Genomic DNA, 22,041 nt, shown 5'->3' on the forward strand with positions numbered 1-22,041 from the left:
ATAATAACTTTATCAGACGTCACTTGCTGGATTGAAATCTGGTCCAGTAACTGTACATGTGATGATTGCATACTCTTCAAGGACTTTTCTGTCGGTGTGATTCTGGATTAGACATTTTAATTTATGCAACTATAATCACTTTAAATGTGTAAGAATTTAATGCTTTATGACAGTGAAGATACTAAAATGCAAATCACTACACGGTATTAATAAATCCAAATGCCTTTGACCTGCAGATGAAGAGGAAGCGACCATCCCATCCTAATGGCACAGCGTCTCCTGCTGGAGAGCTGGAAAAAGAGGAGGAACATAATGTTGGGCCTGAGTTGCAGAGGACTGGAAGGTCGCGTACAGCACATTTTGTGGCACTTGCCTTTTCTTCTAGATAACTTTCACTACTTTATTCTCAGCTATGTCAGCAGTATGTCGTACTTGACATTTGACTGCAAAATCAATATAATTGATGAGAAGACGAGATTATCTAACGTATTTTCCCCTTAACCACAGGTTGCTATAGTACTTGATATGGAAGGAAATCGAAAGCTCAATTCAAAACTTTGACTTTATGAGGTTCCTCACATATCAATAATAAAAGAGGAACATTTACGAAATGTGGGAGTTGCAAGAGCCAATCCCAGCTGACTCGTGTAAAGACAGGGTGCATCCTGGAAATGTCGCCAATGCTCTGGATTGTGGGAGAAAACTACAGGTTCCAGAGTGAATTTCACAGGAAAAACATGCAAATTGCACACAGACAGGTCCCGGGCTTTCCAAGTTTAACCTAGACTTAAGCTGGAGACTGTCTTGTTATGAGGCCAGAGCTAAACACTGCTGTGCTCTTAAATGTGGACATTTATGGATAAGTGATGCTGTGTCTCCAGAGCCCAGGCCAAACACTGAAGAGACTGTTTATTTGAAACCTCGGGTACACACAAGCACACAGCACATCTATTAGAAGCGACTGCAATATTTACAGTTTCACTCACCTTTTTACAGCCAACATAAAAGGCCCGTGCTATGAGGGAGTTCAGAAAACTAATATAAAGAAAGTGATCAAAAAAATATAATCTATAAAAAGTACAGCAGGGGTGGTGGAGGCAAGCAGTTGAGGTAGGAGGAGAGAAAACAACTCTCTCAGCAGTGCCATTGGGCAGGTGTCAGTAGAAAGAGAGGAAACGCGAGGTGAGAAATGGATTTCAAAAATAGAATCCCTCAAAGGCAAAGTAAAATGAGGTAGACACAAACAGACACACTGAGGCTAAGAGAGCCACACATAGTTTCCAATGATATATAAATCAAAACCAACTTTTCCTCCCTTAAAGTAAATTTGTTCTCTAGCAGTGACATCAACCACAGAAACAAAATCACATTAAAATAACAATATGAACGACTGATAATTTCCAGGGTATTTAGTTTTGTCAATAAATGATTGTAGTCTTAGTAATTTGGACTCTTCTTCACTTTGCTTAATTTTTTTGTGTGATAATAAATCAGGTGTGTCCACCATTCTCGTACCCTTTGCCCAGCATGCTTATGTATATATGAATATTTTCACAGTGGTTTATTTTCCTTGGACATTGTGCATCTCCACTTGAAACAAACTCTTCTTCTCTCAACTTACAGGATTTTTGGAGGTCTGATTATGGACATTAAGCGGAAGGCTCCCTTCTACTGGAGTGACATTAGGGACTCACTCAGTCTGCAGTGTCTCGCCTCAATCCTCTTCTTGTACTGTGCCTGTATGTCCCCGGTCATCACATTCGGAGGTCTGCTTGGAGAAGCTACCAAAGGCAACATTGTGAGTCCTGAAGCTCAAACCTAAAACTTAAACTAAAACTCAGCTTTAGTGTATTTCATAGATACAGGGGCAAAGAAAGTCCCGATCCTGTTGACCAGAGAAGCAGCTTCATGAACATTATTTTAATGCGCTGTAATTTGTAAGGAGAGGAATGTGAATGAGTATAATGAAATCTATTAGATTGTTGTTGTTCTAATATAGAAAACAAGAAAAACATTTAAAAATGTTTGATAAAGGGTCATTTTTCCTTATTGTGCATTGCTTACCACAGAGCACACTGCTGGCTGTCCACAGTCACATCTCTCTGTATTGCTTCCTATCTCAATCTGCTTCTCTCTGCCTTCGATCCAGATGTCCTTACTAGGCCAGGGACTGTTGGCACAGTCATAGTCTGTGTGTGATGTGACTAAATAAACTCAGCCAGCAACGGCTATGCACAGATATGCTTCGGGAAAAGTCATCTGGGTGGAAACATTTGAAGCGTTTATTTAGCCTCTCAAACGCAGCTCAGGGTGTCTGTTTAATCAAAACTCTCCGTGTTCTGGCCGAGGGTCTCCTCTGTCTGTTTTTCCTCCAACCTTTCCTTCTCTATCCTCCTTTGTGTGGTTTTGCCTTCCCAGACCACCCGTTTTTTATTCCCTCTCTCCATCCCTCTCCTCTGTCTCTATAGAGCGCCATAGAGTCTCTGTTTGGAGCGTCACTAACAGGAGTGGCGTACTCACTCTTTGCAGGCCAGCCCCTCACTATACTCGGCAGCACAGGGCCTGTTTTAGTGTTTGAAAAGATCCTATTCAAGTTTTGCACGTAAGTTGAAATTAGCCCCGATATTCTTGTGCGTGCTTCCTGTTCTCCTGGATGTGATCTATGATTCTTCTTTCCCAGTGACTACCACCTTTCCTACCTGTCGCTGCGGACCAGCATTGGTCTGTGGACGGCCTTCCTGTGTCTTGTCCTGGTGGCCACGGATGCGAGCTCACTGGTCTGCTACATCACTCGCTTCACAGAGGAGGCCTTCGCGGCGCTCATCTGCATCATCTTCATCTACGAGGCGCTGGAGAAGCTCTTTCACCTGGGAGAACACTTCCCAGTCAACATGCACAACAGCTTGGACAACCTCACCCTTTATTCGTGAGCACTCAGATCAGGGTTACTCACTTTGGGTGCCTTTCTGTTTGCAGTTCGCATGATCTTTCTGATTGCATGTGGGTTTGATAGAGCAGTTTCCTCCTGCAGGCAATGTGAAATGAATGTGCACACTCTGCTTTGTGTTTCTTGTTCCCAGGTGTCAGTGCTCCCCACCAGCCAATGTTTCAGATAAACTTATGCAGCACTGGAACAAAACAGGCTACAGCGAAGACTCCATCCAATGGAGCGAGCTCAATGTTTCGGTGAGACTAGCAGTCAGTGACATCTAGTGTAACAGATAGTAATTGCAGCACAATCAGATTTGTAGGACATCAAGTAAATTTAATTAACCAGCCAATTCTATATTTTGAACAAGCATTTCCATACATTTTATAATTCATACAGAATTAGGCAGAAACATGGAATCCAACAGCTACATTGTTGACTAAACTGTCATCTGTACAAACAGCGATAATAGTCTATTTCTTCTAATTAAAACCTATATTACAGAAATATAATTATATTCTCTTTATTCTACAGATGTGTAAAGTCCTACAAGGCGAATTTGTGGGTTCGGCCTGCGGTCATCACGGGCCCTATATCCCAGACGTCCTCTTTTGGTCAATCATCCTCTTCTTCACCACCTTTTTTCTGTCTTCATTCCTAAAGCAGTTCAAGACAGAAAGATATTTTCCCACCAAAGTAAGATTTTTTGGATTACATCAGCTACTTCTTGTTCACAGACAATCCATAGGTGTCAAATATCTGGTAGTATATGCACATGTGGAGAGATCTCGCCAAAAGCTCCTCATACCGTGTAAATATTTACATTGCATCACTCATTGATATTCAGCAGTTCCCCTATTTGCTGAAAGACAAGACCTTGCATCCTCCCACACCGTCCCAGCTAGTCAGTTATCGCTGTGTGGAGGCGTTACTGTATTGTACTGTTAACCGAAGTATAATATTACTTTGGTGTATCTTATTTATGACCAACAGTAAGAATATTGTAGTAGTGAGCAGCTTTTATTACTGATCCGGTATAGGAAAACATTTAATAAGGGGTGACAGGTCTCGTGTGTTTTGTGTGTGTTGCCCAGGTGCGCTCAACTATTAGTGACTTTGCTGTATTCATAACCATCATGATCATGGTGTTGGTGGACTATCTGATGGGAATCCCTTCTCCTAAACTGAATGTTCCTGATCGCTTTGAGGTATTCCTCTAACCCACTGTGTTATTGTTCAGATGACAACGCAAAATTAATCTAAAGTGTTTATGCAGTATAGTGATAACAATTTACTTTTTTTCTGCAGCCGACTTCAAAAAACCGAGGCTGGCTGATGGACCCATTGGGGGACAATCCCTGGTGGAGTCTGCTGGTGGCAGCGCTTCCTGCCCTGCTCTGCACCATCCTGATCTTTATGGATCAGCAGATCACTGCAGTCATCATTAACCGCAAAGAGCACAAACTTAAGGTCAGACCCCGCTGTGGAAATGGAGATGTGTTTTATGTTTCAGCTCATCTTGCTTTCCATCAGTGTTCAGAAAGCGATGCATCATTAATGTCTATAGGCAGTATTTAATAAAAGGTAATAAAACTCATAAAAAAATTGTGCAGTTTAATATATTATCTGCTAAAACTAAATTTGAGTGTGAGATGAGCAAAACATAATTTCCACATTATGCCAGTTGTCGTCTTCTTATGGTAAATACGGAGAAATGTCCAAAGATCATGTCCTCCAGTTTTGACTTATATGTTTGGATTCAAATAAATCAGAAATATTAAATATAACTAATATTTAAAGTCCTCAAATGTGGTCACCACATGGTTTCTCTTCAGGTGAATGGAAGCAAAGCTTGCTCACTTTTTAGGGCACACTCTTCCTGCAAGCTTTCATATTTTTACTAAATCACTCACACAGGAAGGCTTTGATGCTCCTGCCGCTTCATTATGCAATAAAGCAGCTATCTTTACGTCTACATTACTCATCTCTGCTTGGCTATCTGTCTTGTGGTTTGTCCACTTCTCCCACATCAAATGAATTTGGTTCATAGTTTGTATTTTCCTTGTATTTTTTACACTTTCCCAGGTCATCCTGTAGGCCTGATTTTCACCCTCGAGCTGGCCGGTTGTGGCCTGTAGGCCCCTATTCTAAACAACACAACCACTAACATTTGTCATCCGTATTTATGGTAGAAGCCCACGTATCCTCTGCTGGGTGGTTTTCTGCTTCACTGGTGTCATTTGAAAATGGATTTAGCTCAGCTTGGAAGATGCCTGAGTGGCTCTCAGACTGATTCGGCTCTTTTCGCTGTTTATTTACAGAAAGGCAGTGGTTATCACCTGGACTTGCTGCTTGTGTCCTTAATGCTGGGGGTGTGTTCCATCATGGGCCTGCCGTGGTTCGTGGCTGCTACCGTCCTCTCCATCTCCCACGTTAACAGCCTGAAGGTGGAGTCTGGCTGCTCCGCACCAGGAGAGCAGCCCAAGTTTCTGGGAATCCGAGAGCAGCGGGTCACTGGATTCATGATCTTTGTTCTGATGGGTTGTTCCGTTTTCATGACATCCGTGCTCAAGGTGAGACGGGATCATTTCAATCATCACTGAGAGAAGAATTCTTTTATCCTTCGTTCGTACTGTAAATCTGTTATGTACATATACATGCAATGAATTACTGTGATTCCAAGAAAACAAAGAAGTGAAGTTATACATCAGGATGTTTTATGACTATAGGACTTGTAACAAATGCTCGCGTTGTGCGTTTGTGTACTTGTTTTTTTAATTTAAACTGTTGTGATTCTCCCAACAGTTTATTCCCATGCCCGTCCTGTATGGGGTCTTCCTCTACATGGGTGTCTCATCCCTCAAAGGCATTCAAGTAAGCCTCCCGTCTGCCCTTCTTTGAAGATAATCATCTCTTTTCTTCAAAGCAGATCTACAGTCTTGAGCTGCGACTGATGATAAATTGGCCTCCTGCAGTTACAATTCTTTGATGGAAATTCAATGTCTTTATGAGCTTTTCCTTTCCTAAATGATGTATTACATGTTCTCCTTTCAGCCTTCCTCCTGCCTTTTATTCACGTAACTTTTTTTTTAACTCTCCCTTCTCTCTGCAGTTCTTTGATCGCATCAAACTGTTTGGCATGCCGTCCAAGCACCAGCCTGACCTGATCTACCTGCGCTATGTGCCGCTGTGGAAAGTCCACATCTTCACCTCGGTGCAGCTCACTTGTTTGGTTCTGCTCTGGGTCATCAAGGCCTCCGCCGCCGCCGTGGTGTTTCCCATGATGGTAATGACTGTCATTTGATTTATCGTTTCAATACTTGGTTTATAATTAATTTGTGACCAATGCAGGAGTTAAAAAAAAAAAAAAGATAATAAATTGCAATTGCAACACGAAGGCGAAGTGGTAAGAACTGTCACCTCAAAGCAAGAAAGTCCCTGGTTACAGTCCAGGTTGGGCCTTGAGGTGGTATAGAAGATGGACGGAGGTCTGTGATGATATCTTTTTCCTTTATCTCTGTCTTCAGGTCCTGGCGTTGGTGTTCATCCGAAAGCTTCTGGACTTGATCTTTACCAAGAGAGAGCTGAGTTGGCTCGACGACTTGATGCCAGAGAGCAAAAAGAAGAAAGAGGACGACAACAAGAAAAAAGCACGTGAAAAGCTGGTAGAGATTATTACATTTTCTTTACACTTTGTAATTAAAGTGTTCAGAGTTTTACCTGCTGTGATCATTGTAGTCTTTTCAATACGTGTGAGTCTACTTTGAATGGGCCTCGTGTCTGATTTTAAAACCTACAAAAGTTTAACCGTGGGCTCAAATCAGCCAATCATAGATCATGAAGGTCAATCAACATAATGTCACAAAAAAGTTCTCCTAAAATTCATATAGCACAAATGCCCTTATTACATCCATTAATTGCTGCTTTGTGATGGATAATTTCAACCCTATGTCCCTCCAGGAAGCAGAGACCAGACTGCATGACGAGGAGGAGGAGGACGAAATGGGGCTGAAGGTGGACTTTGAAGCATCAAACCGTCTCAACATCCCAGTGAAAACACTCTCAGGGAGGTGCGTGATGCGGCCAGTGAACATTCAGTGTGGTGTGACGTGTATCCTCTGTCATAGTGTGTCACACAAAAGCCTACTCTACATCATTACACTTGTACATATTTATTTGCAGTCTGGAGGCAAAACATTTGCATTTTACTCCCTAAAATAAAGTAAATATAAATAATCCCCAAAAGATCCTAAACCTCCCTGATTAAAGCCTTTGTGGATGATGTGCTCCAGATAGCAGATCCAGAGCCTTGAAAGTAAATGTAGATGTAAATAATCATGCATCATGTTGTCATGTACAACTTTGCCACTGGTGGTCAGCTTTGTGTTATTATGTCCATCTTGAACAGATCATACAGAATAGGAGTAGTGATCCACAACCTCCCCGTGGAAGAAGAGGTAGCAGGGCATGTGTCTGATGCCACACATCTGACCCACATGGCTGCAGATTAACTCAAGTCACTGACTCTCGGGGACAGTTACTGCATGGCCGCAGATCTCACTCATGAGCTCATCAAAATAACTGGCTTCTAAAGCACACTGCTTCATATGATGTTTTTCTTTATTTTGGATAGTATGATAAGATGTTGTTCTTGTTGAAATAATTGTATTCTCATCTTACTAACAGCGTCAGCACAATCCACTCAGCAAATACCTAAAATGCCAAAATAACATAACACACATTAACGTGGAGCATTCTTTTTGTGTCTGGTCAGTCGTTCTGTGCTGTCGATTTGTTTTAATCTCCGATGTACGTGCACGTTTGTGTCTGCCTGTTTGAACTGTCCTGCACTGAACCTCTCCCACGATTTGACGTCTACATGCCTGTCTTCTCTTTGTGTTTATGTTTGTGCGTGTGTGTTTTGCATTTTGGCATGTAGTTCTGATTCTGACCCCTTGGTTGTAAATATCTCTGATGAAATGGCCAAAACCGCAGTGTGGAAAGCAGTGAACTCGAGTGCAGAGTCTTGTGTCCAACCTGTGAAGAGTAGTGGAAGGTAGCTATGCCATCTCCTGGAGCCTTCCAGAGCCTTCCCCCGTATCCGAATGCACAATAATATCATCTTATGTTTGTTTATCGCAGCGTGGAAATACTGTCGCACAGTCAGAAAACAGGCTTAGGATACAGTATTTCCAAACTGCTTGGGAAACTTAAATGTCTGAAGTACTAAATTATCAGGATGATGCTCTTTAAAAGTCCAGTGAGAATAAACACTGCCTGGTTGAGTGGGAAAAAAAAGAGTTAAGTGTTCATCCTTTTTTGCTACAGAGCAATAACTACAATTTTAAGTCTATTTGAAAAGATTTGGTACTTGTTTTTAGTAATCTATTCACGTTTTAACACACAGTACTGTGCAAAAATCCACACTGCTGAATCAAAGTACATCAAGTACATAGCAATTGTTTGTATATTCTGATTAAATGTAAGACAAACCACAATTATTGTTCGTTAGTCCTATTTTGCAGTTAGTTAAGGGGACCGCCACAAGAATGACCACTGACTGAAAAGTGAAACTATCATGTAAAATAAAAAAGATTCACCACAGTTTATCTGCAGCCACAAAGGCTGGCGCATGCTGTCAAAATCTGAGAGGAACAGATTCAAAATCAGTAACAGCAGTGAGTGAATAACAGACGCAGGATGGTGACTGGATGAACAGTGTGGTCAGGCTGCTGTGGCAGACGTGTGGCTTGATTGGAGAAATGAGGAGCAGATGGAACGGCCGGCCTCTACATCAGTACACCTGCTTACGCTCAGATCACCCAGACCTGGAGGGAAAAAACAGGCCGAGAGAAAAAAGGAAAACAAGTCTTCTGAGAACTGTTGGCATGGCCTCCACAGAGCCCCGATCGAATACATCAAACCTGTCAAAAGTGAAGAATTTGTAGAAAATCTAAAGATCTGTCTACCCATCCTCTTTATTGCTTTATCTACTTAAACATCGTGGCGGGCCGGAGCCAATCTCAGCTGATGCAAATACAACTCACACTCGTATATATTCACACGGACAGGCAAGTTTACAGTTCAATTAATCTCAAATCTCTACTTATGGAAGATTCACACAGAAAGCCAGACTGTACCAACAGAGCGATAACTGGTCAGATTAGGAAACTTTTGCACTGTACTGTATGTTGACAGTTTCGTGTTTAGCCGCTATAATAATATTAGCGCGTTTATTAGTGTCAGTAAAGCGGCGCGATCTCTCCATGACAAAGTCACACATGTACAGACACTCTTCACCCTCACCACTTTCACGAACCGGTGCGAGCTCTCACCCCCGTCTCTCTCTCACCCCCGTCTCTCTCTCTTTTCTCCCCTCGAACAGCCAGGAAAAGGTGGCATGTGTTAGAGTGGACATCAGCCCGGACACACCTGGCAGGAGCTCCACCGCCGAGACCTTCCTGTGATTGAACCAAGAGAAAGGAGGCCCTCGCTGCCGACGCCTCCTCCCTCGCAGCCCTTTCGCCCCGCTGCCGATGAGCACCGTCTAAGTGGGAACGAGGGCACTAAAGCGGAGCAGTGCAACCCGTCTACAGAACTCCCTCCTTCAGGGGAGGAAGACCACCTCCCTCCCACCGCTGCAAGTCCTCATTCACGCAAAGATCTGAAAGTCCGACGTGTGCAGCGCATGCACAGATGATGCACTGATGAGCATACGAGTCCAAGAAATGAAGGAATTCTGCTTTTACTGCCCACCGATTCTGTCAATCTTGCAATTTCTTCTCACCTGTTTAAACCACAGATGCCAAAGGAAGAGGTCTCACTGGTGGGGATCTGAGACTGTGAGCTGATTGTTTCCTTTATGTCCTTGTTTAATTTGATCTCAATTTGAAAGTTTAGATTCTTTGCAGGTTTTTACTCCGAGTTTTCCTGCATTGTAGTTGTTTTTGTTTTTTTCTTTCTATGAATTTCAGGTCTATTAGGACCTTTCTCTACAAAACACCAGCTTCAAAACTCATTTGATGAAAGCCATTCAGGTACCGCCAGTGTCAGATATTTCATATTGGCTCTCGCGTAGTAAACGATACAAAACGGTACGTTCAAAGCACCACACTACTACTGCACACATCGTTGTTGAATTTGCTCTCCCGCCTCCGGGGAAACACTTAGTGTTGATATTGCTGCTCAAAAGCTGGTCAGTTGTTTTCACTGTAATCGTCACTGTTCGTAGTGGATGTGATCTTAGAGGAAAAACATTCATTATGTGTGGACTGTGCCGTTTTCATTTCCAATATAGCAGAAATCCTACTTTAGAGGCCATATGAAGTCTGTACTGTACAGTAAGCACTTTGTCATTGTATAGTTTCTTACTGAAAATAAATTATAGTGTGTTAATATAAAGTTGTTTTTTTTTTCCTCCTCTTCCCACAGTATTTAGAGAGCTGTTGTTCAAACGTAAGTGTAACATCTCAGGAGTCAAAAATGATTCTGTGATGCTGTGGTCACTTTGTCACAAGGCAGAGATAATTACCTGTCCACTGTATTTCTCTCATCGCTGACATCACAACTATTTTAATAAATGCTGTAAATCATAAATTATAGTAAAAAGGTGCATACCATGGAAAAGAGAATATTTGTATCCTAAGTTAGTTGCACCTGATTTTATACTGCGTGTTTATGTCTATGTGTGTGTGGTGTAAAAGATCATTTGTTTATCTACTGTGTATATCGTTGCAAATCATTTTATGCAAAATATTTCTACTGTATATGTAAAACAAAACTATTATATCCTAGGATTTTGTTCTTATTTTGCTAAGTGCAGTCCTGTTTTAGCAATAAGTATCCTATACTGTGCAACCGTATGGACACCTGAAACTTAAATATTATTCATGCAAAGAGTCCTTTGTGTAACGTTCTGGGTGTCTTGTTTCTTGGATTCTGTCTGTGTGTAGCTGCAGTGTCTGTGTGGACAATAGCTTAATGTGCCTTGTTGGAGCTCTTTATGTGTAAGTCTTGTACCGATGATTCATGTGTTCAGACCAGATGTACAGGTACACACGCTGGCACAGGAATGCCAAAGACAGACCATCTTTGTTTGGTTTTTGTTTTTTTTTCCCCCCTCCAGAGTGAACCCGGTGCTCAGGCTGCCGAGGCTCACTTCTGTTGTAGTGTTACTCTTCGTCTGTGTGCCAGTCGTAGCCTGAGCACTCCAAAAAAACCTATTTATCTTCCATCTGCAAATGTAACCCTTGATCCTGTGTGCGTGGAGTACTGCTCGAGTATTTTGCTCCTCAACATAAAATCTCTAAGAAATATTGAGGTGATGGTTTTTTTTTCCTTTAATGGAGTATTGTGATATAAACATCCAAAACTTCTCAAACAAATTCCCCACATATTGTCAATTAATATTGACATTAAGTTATGAACAAAGCATTTCTTTATGGGGACCACCCACGAAATAATATTGAATATTTTTGGTCTTAGTTTATGAAAGAAAAAAAAGACTTGACTTCAGCAACATAAAGCAGTTTCTGGCCTCCTCTCTGATCCACAGATAACTGAAAGTGAAGCACACAACATCTTGTCGTTTGCTTGAATAATGACTCCTCTGTCATGACTGATTGTTGCAAAGCAATAAAAGTGAGTACATGGTGATTTTCTACTGTCTTTATTTCATTCAAATCGGAGGTTGGAAAACCGTCGTGGAGTCGATCTCTCTCCAGGGAGAAAAAATGCATTAATTTGTATGGTGTGTGTCCATGTGTCCCTAATATTAGAATACAGTAGTTAGTTTAATTTTAACACAAAATTGTTGCCCCTAAAACTGAATGTTTTCTTGAAGAAAGGAGGGAAATACTAGTAGACATTATATTCTGAGCCAGTGGTTACAGTTCACAGTCTCGCCTGGAGATGGCAGCAGAGATCTATGCCACAATCTGCTGCAGAAAAACACACACCGACCTGCAGATGGCGCTGGAAGGGACTAGATTTCATGGTTTGCATTGTGCGGTTTTTCCTTTCTCATCAGAGGGAAGATCACAGATGGACAGACGACATATCTACACACTGGAAGCAGGGAGACAACCAGGCACAGCTGACAGCTCTCCAGGTAACATGGTGGAGAGGACAGCAACAAGACACCATCCACTCATCCCAGACATGCAACATGAAGCCAGAACAGACATGAAATATGCTCAAGCATAAACTAAATTATAATACACAAGAAAGCATTGGGAGAGGGCAAAACCAGCCAAAGGATTTTTAAAAAGATAGAAAAATATCCAGCATCATTACAGAATTTAAAGTATTAAGAGTCCATGGAAATGTGGAATGTAACTCATTGTGGTTTATTCCTTTAAAAATAATATGTACCAACTTTCATACAAATACAATGAAGTCCTTTAAGTCTTGTTTATGTAGTCCAAACGTCCCTAGCTTTGTTGATCACGGTTATATTGTGACTACTAATTGTATGTCAGACCTGCATTACTGAGTTTATTTCAGGATACGAAACTCTCACATTGATTAAAATGACCGTTTGTTCTTGTATATCCAGGCTGGGAGAAATGCTTGCTAATTGAGGGAAGGGAGGGCAGGTGAACAAATTATAAGCAATTCAAACTTGTACCTGCACGAGGATATTTCGGATTTAATTTCCTGCACATTAAAAAAAACAAAAACAATCACATTAAAACATGCTGCGATGGCTGCTGTAATCATTTGGATTTAATTCCTTCGATTCTCTTAATCGCTCATGGTTTTTCAGCAGCACGAGTACTAATGAAGTTTCACCATTCCCTTGTGTCAGTGTGGTCTTGGTGCAGACTACAAGTTCATTTGATCCCAGTGAATCTTTGTAGGTGTGCAAGTGAGTGAAATTAGTGAAACTGCTGAAATGACGACACCCACCGATATAAGTGAAGGTGATTTAACACAAAGCATAGATGAACGTATTAATTTTGTGACTCACTTAAAAGCGACAACTGGATGTCTTCAAGTTTGTTATATCGGAATGGTTTTATGCGTTTCAGGATTAAAGGGATACAGTACTTGCAATGGACAAAATGCAGATAAGTGAGCTTCTTCCTTACGTTAAAACAATAGACACAGGAATGAGATTAAATGACCATAAAACATTACAATGAACATACTTTTAATATGAACATCATTATTAGTACACAACATGTTAAATGTAACAGCAGCAGTGCTTTTCAGAGACTTCAGAGGTGCAGTTAGTCCCACCTGCCCTCTGCATCCCAGCGCTTCATCTAACTGTGGATTTATCTTATGTACTGTCAGCTTCAGTCCCAATGACGGCAATATTCTGTTAAAGGTGACAAAGATCAGTGACTCTACATCAGTCAGCTCTTTGACACTGTCTGAAGGATTAGTGGTACATCGATTCACTTGTGAAGAAATAAACAAACAAACAAACATCACACGTCAGTAGCCAGCGTCACTTGAGCACAGTACAAACATTACACTGTTTATCAACTCTCGGGGGAAAATTACTCATAAACTGGATTCAAACGCTGCATGTTTCACATTCTCTTGATTGAATGTAATCTTCTGGATTAAAGTGGCTTTTTAAAAATGTTTTGTTTTGAAATGAACCACCAATACGGATAAAAAAGAAAAAAAAAAAAAGAAAGTCACTACAATTCAAGCAAAAGTATTCCGACAAATATTTCAGCCTCTTACAGAGAAAACAATGAATTTCTGGTGTGACTTGACTGTTTCCATGTTCACCGTCCTCCTACACAGCGCTTCATCCTCAATCTTATCTGACAGCTTGAATTTTTCTGGAAGAAAAAAACAAACAAAACAAAAAAAAAAAAAAACCTCCATATAAAACAACCTGCGTTTCTGTTTGTCTTCAGGTTTGAATGAGTCTTTTGTGTTCCGGCTCAGAGTTTGATATACAGCGCAGACTACTGGGAAACGGTAACACTGCATTGCAACGGAGCGGGAGGGACGCCGGCGCTCCTCGAGAGAAACAAGGCGCTCTGACGGAGGAGCGTGGCGGCGGCGCTCAGTTGGCAGCGTTGGGAGGCCCCTCCGGGATCAGCGACATGAAGAAGGTGATGATGAAGGACCAGGTGGACGACAGGAAGCCCGCGTGAGGGCCGCTGTTCGGATCCTCCGCTCCTTCCTCTCCGCTTTCTCCGTCGTCGTCTGAGCCGTCGTCCATCGCTCCGTCCTGCAACGGCGACGCCACGGAGAGAGAGCAAGAGAGAGAGAGTACATCTCGATACAGTTCTCAGAATTTGTGTGATTTATTTATTTTTTTAATCAATAATTGGACTATGATTCCCTTGTCGTAGCTTTTTGTGTCGCCGTCACACTGCGACTACATTCAGGTCCAATACATCTAAACTCTGGTACTAAAGCCCTTCGGTCTGCTCCGGCGGGGGAGCAGCAGTTACCATTTCTTGTAGGTCGTGGTTCGGCAGCTCTCCCTCCACGTCGTCCTGATTGGCTCTGTCACCTGGAAGCTGCAGCTCGTTCTCCAGGTTGAAGGGGAACCAGCCGGCCTGGTGCCTGAAGAGAGACGGGAGAGAAACACGACAGACATTACAAACCGTCTGCAACAACTCCCATTGTCTTACCTTCATCATCTCCAATAACACATGACGCACCGCTTCTTTTGAGATCCGTCTAAACGACTACGTTTGGTGTTGTTCCCACACATATCAAATGCAGACTGAATATTTAGTTCATTTCTTTGCGAATTCTTCAGGGACTCAAATATAAATTGCGATTCTCTAAATATCTTCCACTGTAAAACTTAGCAAACCACTCTGATGATGAGAAAAGTCATCGTATCTGCAAATCTTCGTCACTAGATAAAACTTTGTTTAAAAATGATCACAAACATTTTTAAAACACAGTGATGCTCTAAATGAGTCGATATTTTGGATTTTTTCACAATTCAATCAATCATTCAACAGGACAGCAAAGAAAAGAAGATCTCCAGTAGTGATGTACTCTAAACTCATCGGGCCATCAGGGAGTAAACATCTGGATATAGATTGACTGAGTCGTCGGCTCTTTTCTTACGCCACTTTACTTTAAGTTGAACCCTGGAATACTAATGTCCTGTTGGCTGCTTTATCTCACCTTCTTCTTGTACAGTTGTATCAGTGCCCAACAGCTCAGGAGGTGAAAAATCCCTCCAATCAGAAAAGCAATTGACTGCCGAGACTTTCATTTTATACATGATTGATTCTAATGACATCCAATTTTCCCCAAAGTAAATTGTTTCTCCAGGCGGTTGTCAAAAATTTAAATGCGTAATGAAAGAGACTTTGGATGTGTTTAAGAAAAAAAAGAGAAGAAAGAAAAACAACTAAATTCGAGGGACATTTGAGCCCCGAACATCACAGCACAGCCTATAAGAGAAAATATGATTGTTTTTCATTTTGCTTCATTAAATTTAAAACTGAAAAAACCTTTCTATCTAGACGGGGAAGCCATTACGGCATGCCCCACTGATTTCGTCCTTCTTGTCACAATGGAGACTCGAACCAGGGTCCCACTCGCTCCACATCATGACTTCTTACTCTCTTAAGTGAAACGTGCTGCTGTTTGCCATAATATTGTTGCTTCTAAAGTACGATTCAGAAACAAAACAAATATTTTGTAGTACTCGGACTGCGCGTGTCGAGGCAGAAGGTGTCCCAGGATCGAGGGGAGGTGGACTCACAGGTAGAGCACCAGCATGGCCATCATCACCATGACGAAGCGGCTGAAGGACGAGTAGAAGTAGACTATGCTGAGCAAAATGGCGGCGCGGGAGAACGTGTACACCCAGTCCAGCCAGTCCCGGTTCAGCTCCTCCTCGTTCAGGATCTCCCCTCCCTGGGCGTTCATCTGGACCTCCGGGTTGCCGTGGCGACCCACCTGCGGCCGCTGGCTCAGGGGGTCGGGCTGGTTGGGCTGAGCCGCGGCCTGCTCAGGCCGGAGCTGCTGAGCAGAGGCGGCCAGCAACTGACTGCAGGAGGAGAGAAACGCAAACAGCAGCCATGATGTAGTATTCTGCAGCCATGATGATGTAGTACTCTGCAGCCATGATGATGTAGTACTCTGTTTCAAATCCAGTCGGTGGAGATGAAGGAAGTACATGTGGACTCACTAATGCATGTAGTACTGCCTGGCGTACAGCTGCTGCCACCACATGAATGTCATGGGGCTGTAATAAGCAGGCGTGGTTGCAGGGGGGGTCGGCTGAGCGGAGAATTGATTCCAGCTGGAAGAGAGACAAACGTTATGAGAACCGTGACGTCTGATTCAACACAGGTTAGCGCTATCGCTTCACAGCAAAACAAATACCTTCTCATTCAACCACCACTTCTTCAATCGGACCTAAACTCTCCCAACAGGTAACAGGTTCACCCCCCACGTTACAGCTCAGATCTTTGGATGTTAAAGTCATCCGGACCTCTCCGGTCATCAGATCAAACCTGCCTTCTGTTCCCAGAGTCAGAACTGAACACAACAAAGCTGCTTTTAGGTTTTATGCACCAAGTACTTGTGTTTGAAATTAAAGAAACAAACTCCCTGAAAACTGCAGGACGACTCAAAGTTTATTCTTAATGGTTGCCTTTTATAATTGCTTTGCCAACTGCACATGTTTATTGATGTAAAGCCTCTTGAATTTCATTGTTGTTGAAATGTGTTTCACACGTAAAGCTGCCCTGCCTTACAGATCACCGTGTCACCGTGTCATCTGCAATAACCATTGCCGGACGTGCAGACGAGGGTATTTCTGCAGTACTATCCCAACATGACACCAACTCTTTTTTTTCCATACAAGATGTGTGTGAAGCCCAAATGAAAGTGGAAAGAAAACATCAGGAGCACTCCTCCTTTTAATCACCTGAATAGTGAAATGGTAATCGTAAGTTCATAGACGGGATAAATGTCTTTCTCAGCATGTTTCTTCCTCTCGAGAGAGTTTCACCACAGAAACCGCTTACCTGTGCATAATCTGTGGATACATCTGGTGGTACGGGTACGGTACGGCTCGCTGTCTAAGTCCATCAGCGCTCTCAACTCGAGACGACTGGCCGTCCTGCCCTGGGCTGCCGGAGCTCTGAGGGGCCTGTCGTCACAAAGTTGTTCAGAAAGAGACGCGACGCACAGCAGTGAGACGGATGATGAAAGGAGATGCGGCGGTGATGAAACACAAAGCAAGGTGTGAGGAGGACGCGGATGACCCACCGTGGGACTGGCTGCGCTCTCCTGGGGCTTGTTACTGCAGCTGCGGGGGGGCTTTGGGGAGCTGGGAGGGGTTCGTGAGGCGCATACCAGATGGAGCATATGGTACTCGTCCTGCTGTAGAAGCAAAGACGACTCATTAGTGAATGCTGCATGTTCCACACGACCAACACAAAAACTCTTCTATACACTTGGAAAGATTTAATAATAATACTACTAATATTAAAGAAAAGCTAAAATGCTTCTTAAAAACAGTACAACTAAAAACTTGACAAACAAAACATGAAATCAAAATGCAGTTTGAAGTGGATTTAAGAAGATGCGTTTCAACAGAGAGATGAGCAGAATGAGGACGCCACTTTAGATTCAGGGTTTTGTATTCCGGCTCTTTTCTGGGGCCTCGCAAACACAGAGCACCTCCAATGATCATACAGTCACTGGATGTAGTTAAACTGTTCAGAAGCTTTGACATGCTGCTTCCCAAATGATTTGGATGTTGCGAGGATGGCGCGCAATGTAGGGAGACATTAGGAGAAGTTTACCACGATGAAGTGTGCGTGAGCCTCTGGTTTTGTCTGATATTTGGACCGAGGTGTTATTCAGCTTATTAATCTAAAAAAAACAGGGGGAAGTTGTGGGGAAACGTACCTTCCTGAGCACGTCTTTCAAGGTGAAGTGATCCAAAAGCAGCTTTCCAGAATATACCAGCCTCTGGTCTTTGGAGCTCTAAAAATATAATGGCATAACGACAATGACGTTAACAATGACAAGAATGTAGGACACTGGACTCAACATGGAGTGAAGATGATAGGATTCGTATCAGAAATGTGTTCATACTTCCAACCTTGAAAACACTGAAGTGTAAATGTTGGCTCTGAGCACTGCATCAGAAGGCAGACTCCCTGTGTGAGCGAGTAATGAGGATGGGATCATAGTAACCTCAGTCAGGATAAGTAGGTCTTAACTGTGGATTTAGCTGAAAGCAAACGAGGTCAGAGTGTGTCCTCTTACATTCACCGTACAGCCATTCAAGATTCTAGACATCGTTTTTAAACCCCGACTGACCCGCACCACCAAATCTTTTTTGCCTGAACTCAAGTTGCCTCGCTGGTTAATGTGTCACCAAGTTTCACGAACACAACAGCCATCCTTAGTGGGGTGGCGTGACAAATTTACCAGGGAGCAGTTTGTCCCTGTGTGTTCACAGTGTTTACACTGATTGCATCAGAATAAGCACCAGGGAAGAAAAGGAAAGTGAGATTAGCGGCACAATACAACCAGAATCTTAATGCCTTCCTTTCACCGTGACGTCAAATCTGCAAGACTTCAAGTCTCTTTCAGCAACAACAAATCTGAAAACGTCACTTCTTTCACTTCACAGCACACGTCAAGGTTAATGATCCATGACATTCACTAGCGATGTGCATCACAAGGGGGATTCAGCAGAGTCCTCACAGAGGAAGTACTGTGACAGAGAAGCATTTGCTGTGTCTGGATGTATTCATGCATCAATGGACTCCACAGTAAAATCCTTTTTCTTATCCACTCGTCCCGAGTCAACATAACTTAAATTCCTCATTTATTCAGCTTGAGGCCTACAAACATCTAGAACATGGAGTTGCAAGTGTGCTGCATTAGCAGGAATGTTTTTACTCCGTTTAATATGTAAATAGATGGGGTGAAGGTATCTCAAATTAAAGGAAAACTATAAATAATGTATATTTTCAAGTAGCTCATGATGATGTTGAGTACACTGATAGTTTAGTGCAAGTCACATACTTGTCACAGGTGCTGGAAAAATACTTTCCACTGATTTTAAGACAATAAACATTATCGTCACTTTAGAGAGAGACGTTTTTAAAGTCCCCTTGCTGTTTTACCAATTATTTACTCCTATGCATGTATGTTTTTGCAAGCTTGGATGTCTCAAACTACAGGGGGAAAAAAAGAAAACCTATCTTACAGAGTCTTCAACTCGCTGATGTATCAGATGTGTTTTACGAAATACTGGTGATTTTGTGTGAAATAAAAGTGTATGGCAGCTGCTGTATGAATCTGGACAGTAGCTTCATGAAAGTTGGATTAGTTGGGTCGGAGGATAATAAATGTTTTGGCCAGATCAGAGTGAGATACCCACTGGTTTACTGGGATACACATCAGACAGGTGGGCTTTGAGCTTCTCCACGGTCCAGTTTTGGCAGCAGTTGATTGTCTGGTCATCGTACTTCTGGTTGGGAGCCCTGATCACCAGGGTGACAGGACCGTTCACGACACCTTGATCCATGACTCAAAACCATTTGTCTTCACTGGAAGACAGAGAGAGGTGGACAGCACTGGGTGTCCTGGATTCACGCCTGATACTCTTCCACCATCCCCGTGAGAGAATTCTGTAGGTTCATCCAGACTGAGCACAGCTGGAAAAGAAGGCAGCAGGTTTTAGTGACCACGTCAACATGTCACTGTCACAACAATAACCCACTGTAAAGACACATCGTTATCGGTAAGCAGTGTGCATTGCGACCTCCAATACAATCACGTAGTTATGGCATCACAACGACTCGTTCTCCACGTCCTCGTAAAGCTGATAATAAGCGACTCGTAAGCGGTCAAATAACATTCACTTATAAACAAAGTCGGATTGGTTGTCGGGGGATCTTTAACTGGCTAGGCTAACGTTAGCTCCAGAGGCTTTTTTTGCTCCAAATAACGATCAAGTCACGCGTAACAAGGCGGCACCTCGAATATTTAGGAAGCAGAATTAAATCGACCTCGCTGCAAAAAGGTGTTGGTGTTAAATTAAGCCGGGAAAGCAGTGTTTTACCCACCTTATCCCCCCCACCCCAACTGTGACGGACTCTGCCTCTAACTCACAGCCCTGCGAACCTGTGTTCTGTTCTTCGTTGGATTTTCAGCAGGCCGTCCACAAACAAACAGCACTACTAATTACCGCCATCCCGTGGACAAATCTGTTCATTACAACCACTGTAAGACATCATCAGCCATCTGAAAAATAGTATTTCAAGAACTAGAAAATTCCAGACGAAATGTTGTGTGCCTGCCTCTCGCTGCCGACATCCTTTGATCTCAGGGTCTCCGTGGTCTCTTTTGCTCTCCATGAGGTGCCTCTCCCGTCCACTTTGTATGGGAAACTTTTTGCAGTTTTTAGCAATTCATTCTGAAGCGGTTATCCAAATAGCTAACAAAAGGCATAGAAACCTATTCCCAAACGTTCCGCACGTTTTGATATGCTTTTTGTGGCCTTGCTCCCAACGGTGCAGGACTAGATACGCGCAGAAAAAAAAACCTGTGGAAAAATACTTTTAAACAACCACCTAAGATAGTGGAGGATAGTCCTCACCAACACAGAGGGTGGAGCACATTTCACCTGAGCTTCAATCTCTACACTGACTGTGTGTCAGAGGGTTGACTTCAAAATCTAAATTCTTGTCTATAAAGCTTTGAATGGCCACTGGCCTAGATACAACTCAGACTTATTAGTAGAAACAAAGTGAAGCAGCTTTTACTTCCTATGCTCCTCACCTGTGGAAGAAAAGTTCCTGAGGGCTGCTGACTTACTTACTTCTTTTAAATCACATAATAATAAAAATCCAGTATTTCATATTACTTTACATGGAGTGGATTTAAAAGAAGGAACTACATACAGCAAAAAAGAAAAGATAAGATTTAAATCCATAGGAACCACAACCCCTCTGAAGATCTCAGGCTTTGAACAGATATTCAACAATGTCCATAATGTGCAATAGAGCTTATTGTAAACATTGTAAACATTGATGAAATGATCAGATGTATAATGATCACCACAGTCGAAGAGATTCACTTTGACTGCCATCTGCTGGCGGAAGAGTATAACACCCTTTATGGCTCCATCTTTTTCAACTTAATAAAATTAATGTAAACGTTTGAGCCTTTCAATTTTCATGTATGTGGAACCTGTAAAACGAAGAAATTTCATTGATTTAAAGGACCCCCCCCCCAAAAATTGTAACTGTAACCAACATTTTATTCATTTATTGCCTCAATCTATATGGATGTATTTATTTTTATTGAAATGATTTACAAAAATGTAATTCCATAGTAATTGCAATTGATTCCAGCATGAAACATGGTTTAGATTACCTTCACCAACGGTAAATGGAATAGTAAAAGCTGGCAGTCCAGTATACAGTCAGATTAAAGGCCATGTACTGATCATTGCAAGATCTTTTACACAAACAAAGAGACATACTGGCCCTCCAACCTCTCGAACCTCGCAATCCCTGGAATGAATGGATTAAAGGCCCCGCTCGGGGACCTACACCGACCCCTCTCTTCACAAACCTACCGCTCTGCCACTAGGTCAGGGCAGATGAATCATTGGAAATAGAAAAATAAATATGAGCAAACAGAAAGTGTTCAGAAAACAGCTTTGTATTAAAACCCCGAGAACCTAAGCTGGCAGATTGCAACCTTCATTTATAGACAGAGAATAAATGTCCTCTGAAAATGTGCTATCCTACTTCCGATTGAGTCATCCAACTCAGGAGGCCTTGGACACCCCTGCAGCGCAGAAGTTTCTGTTATTTCCAGAGGTGAATGGGAGCGCTACTTGTCGCCGTCTGAAACTTGTGGTTGTCAGAAATGGGGCATTGATTTTATGTCAAACACATTCGGGCCAAACAACTACTGACCGGTAACAAAAGAATGGCCGTATCCTCTATAAAGACATCTTTGATTAGGGGACTGCTTCCTGACCCAAATTCCTCTCACTTGTTCTAGTTTTTTCTTTTCTTTTTTGCACAACCAGTCACATGTAGGTGACCTGGAAAATCCCCACGAGGTATGGACCTGTTTTCAATTCTGCATCTTCTCCAAAGATTGAACCAGCTCTCGCC

The 22,041-nt window shown here is 42.4% G+C and overlaps 2 protein-coding genes across 4 annotated transcripts in view; one reads left to right on the forward strand and one right to left on the reverse strand.

The window, feature by feature from the left end:
• The window catches only part of LOC308122813 (sodium bicarbonate cotransporter 3-like), a 35,275-nt gene extending 23,692 nt beyond the window's left edge, over positions 1-11,583 (forward strand). The window contains 15 exon segments of the mRNA XM_080484910.1: positions 237-343; positions 1,624-1,798; positions 2,469-2,602; positions 2,681-2,926; positions 3,081-3,186; positions 3,464-3,625; positions 4,024-4,137; positions 4,238-4,399; positions 5,251-5,502; positions 5,735-5,803; positions 6,042-6,215; positions 6,457-6,594; positions 6,890-6,999; positions 7,869-7,985; positions 9,315-11,583. Coding sequence (XP_080341036.1) covers positions 237-343; positions 1,624-1,798; positions 2,469-2,602; positions 2,681-2,926; positions 3,081-3,186; positions 3,464-3,625; positions 4,024-4,137; positions 4,238-4,399; positions 5,251-5,502; positions 5,735-5,803; positions 6,042-6,215; positions 6,457-6,594; positions 6,890-6,999; positions 7,869-7,985; positions 9,315-9,396 — 2,148 coding nt within the window. The 3' untranslated portion in view covers positions 9,397-11,583.
• Positions 11,584-12,261: 678 nt separating this feature from the next.
• LOC308123169 (homocysteine-responsive endoplasmic reticulum-resident ubiquitin-like domain member 2 protein) lies at positions 12,262-20,073 on the reverse strand. 3 transcript variants are annotated; one of them, XM_080485501.1, is made up of 9 exons: positions 19,975-20,073; positions 19,287-19,563; positions 17,798-17,875; positions 17,153-17,266; positions 16,909-17,033; positions 16,065-16,178; positions 15,636-15,923; positions 14,356-14,470; positions 12,262-14,129 (listed from the first exon to the last, which is right to left on the reverse strand). In XM_080485501.1, the coding sequence occupies exons 2-9, from the start codon at positions 19,431-19,433 to the stop codon at positions 13,962-13,964; spliced, it is 1,149 nt and encodes a 382-aa protein (XP_080341627.1). In that variant the 5' UTR covers positions 19,434-19,563; positions 19,975-20,073; the 3' UTR covers positions 12,262-13,961. The 3 variants fall into 3 exon arrangements, with proteins under 3 accessions (XP_080341627.1, XP_080341629.1, XP_080341628.1); XM_080485503.1 differs by having other exon boundaries at positions 12,934-14,129; positions 17,153-17,263; positions 19,975-20,043; XM_080485502.1 differs by having other exon boundaries at positions 12,934-14,129; positions 19,287-19,491; positions 19,971-20,041.
• Positions 20,074-22,041: the final 1,968 nt, after the last annotated feature.

This window comes from Lipophrys pholis (assembly GCF_963383615.2).
Source record: "Lipophrys pholis genome assembly, chromosome: 17".
Taxonomy (NCBI): domain Eukaryota; kingdom Metazoa; phylum Chordata; class Actinopteri; order Blenniiformes; family Blenniidae; genus Lipophrys; species Lipophrys pholis.

Excerpts from the sequence above, each read along its gene's own strand:
- LOC308123169 (XM_080485501.1), bottom strand. The coding sequence starts at position 19,433 with ATGGATCAAGGTGTCGTGAACGGTCCTGTCACCCTGGTGATCAGGGCT. Across the intron at positions 17,876-19,286 it reads ATGTGTATCCCAGTAAACCA|AGCTCCAAAGACCAGAGGCT; the intron begins GTGGGTATCTCA and ends TTATATTTTTAG. Across the intron at positions 17,267-17,797 it reads TGAAAGACGTGCTCAGGAAG|CAGGACGAGTACCATATGCT; the intron begins GTACGTTTCCCC and ends TTGCTTCTACAG.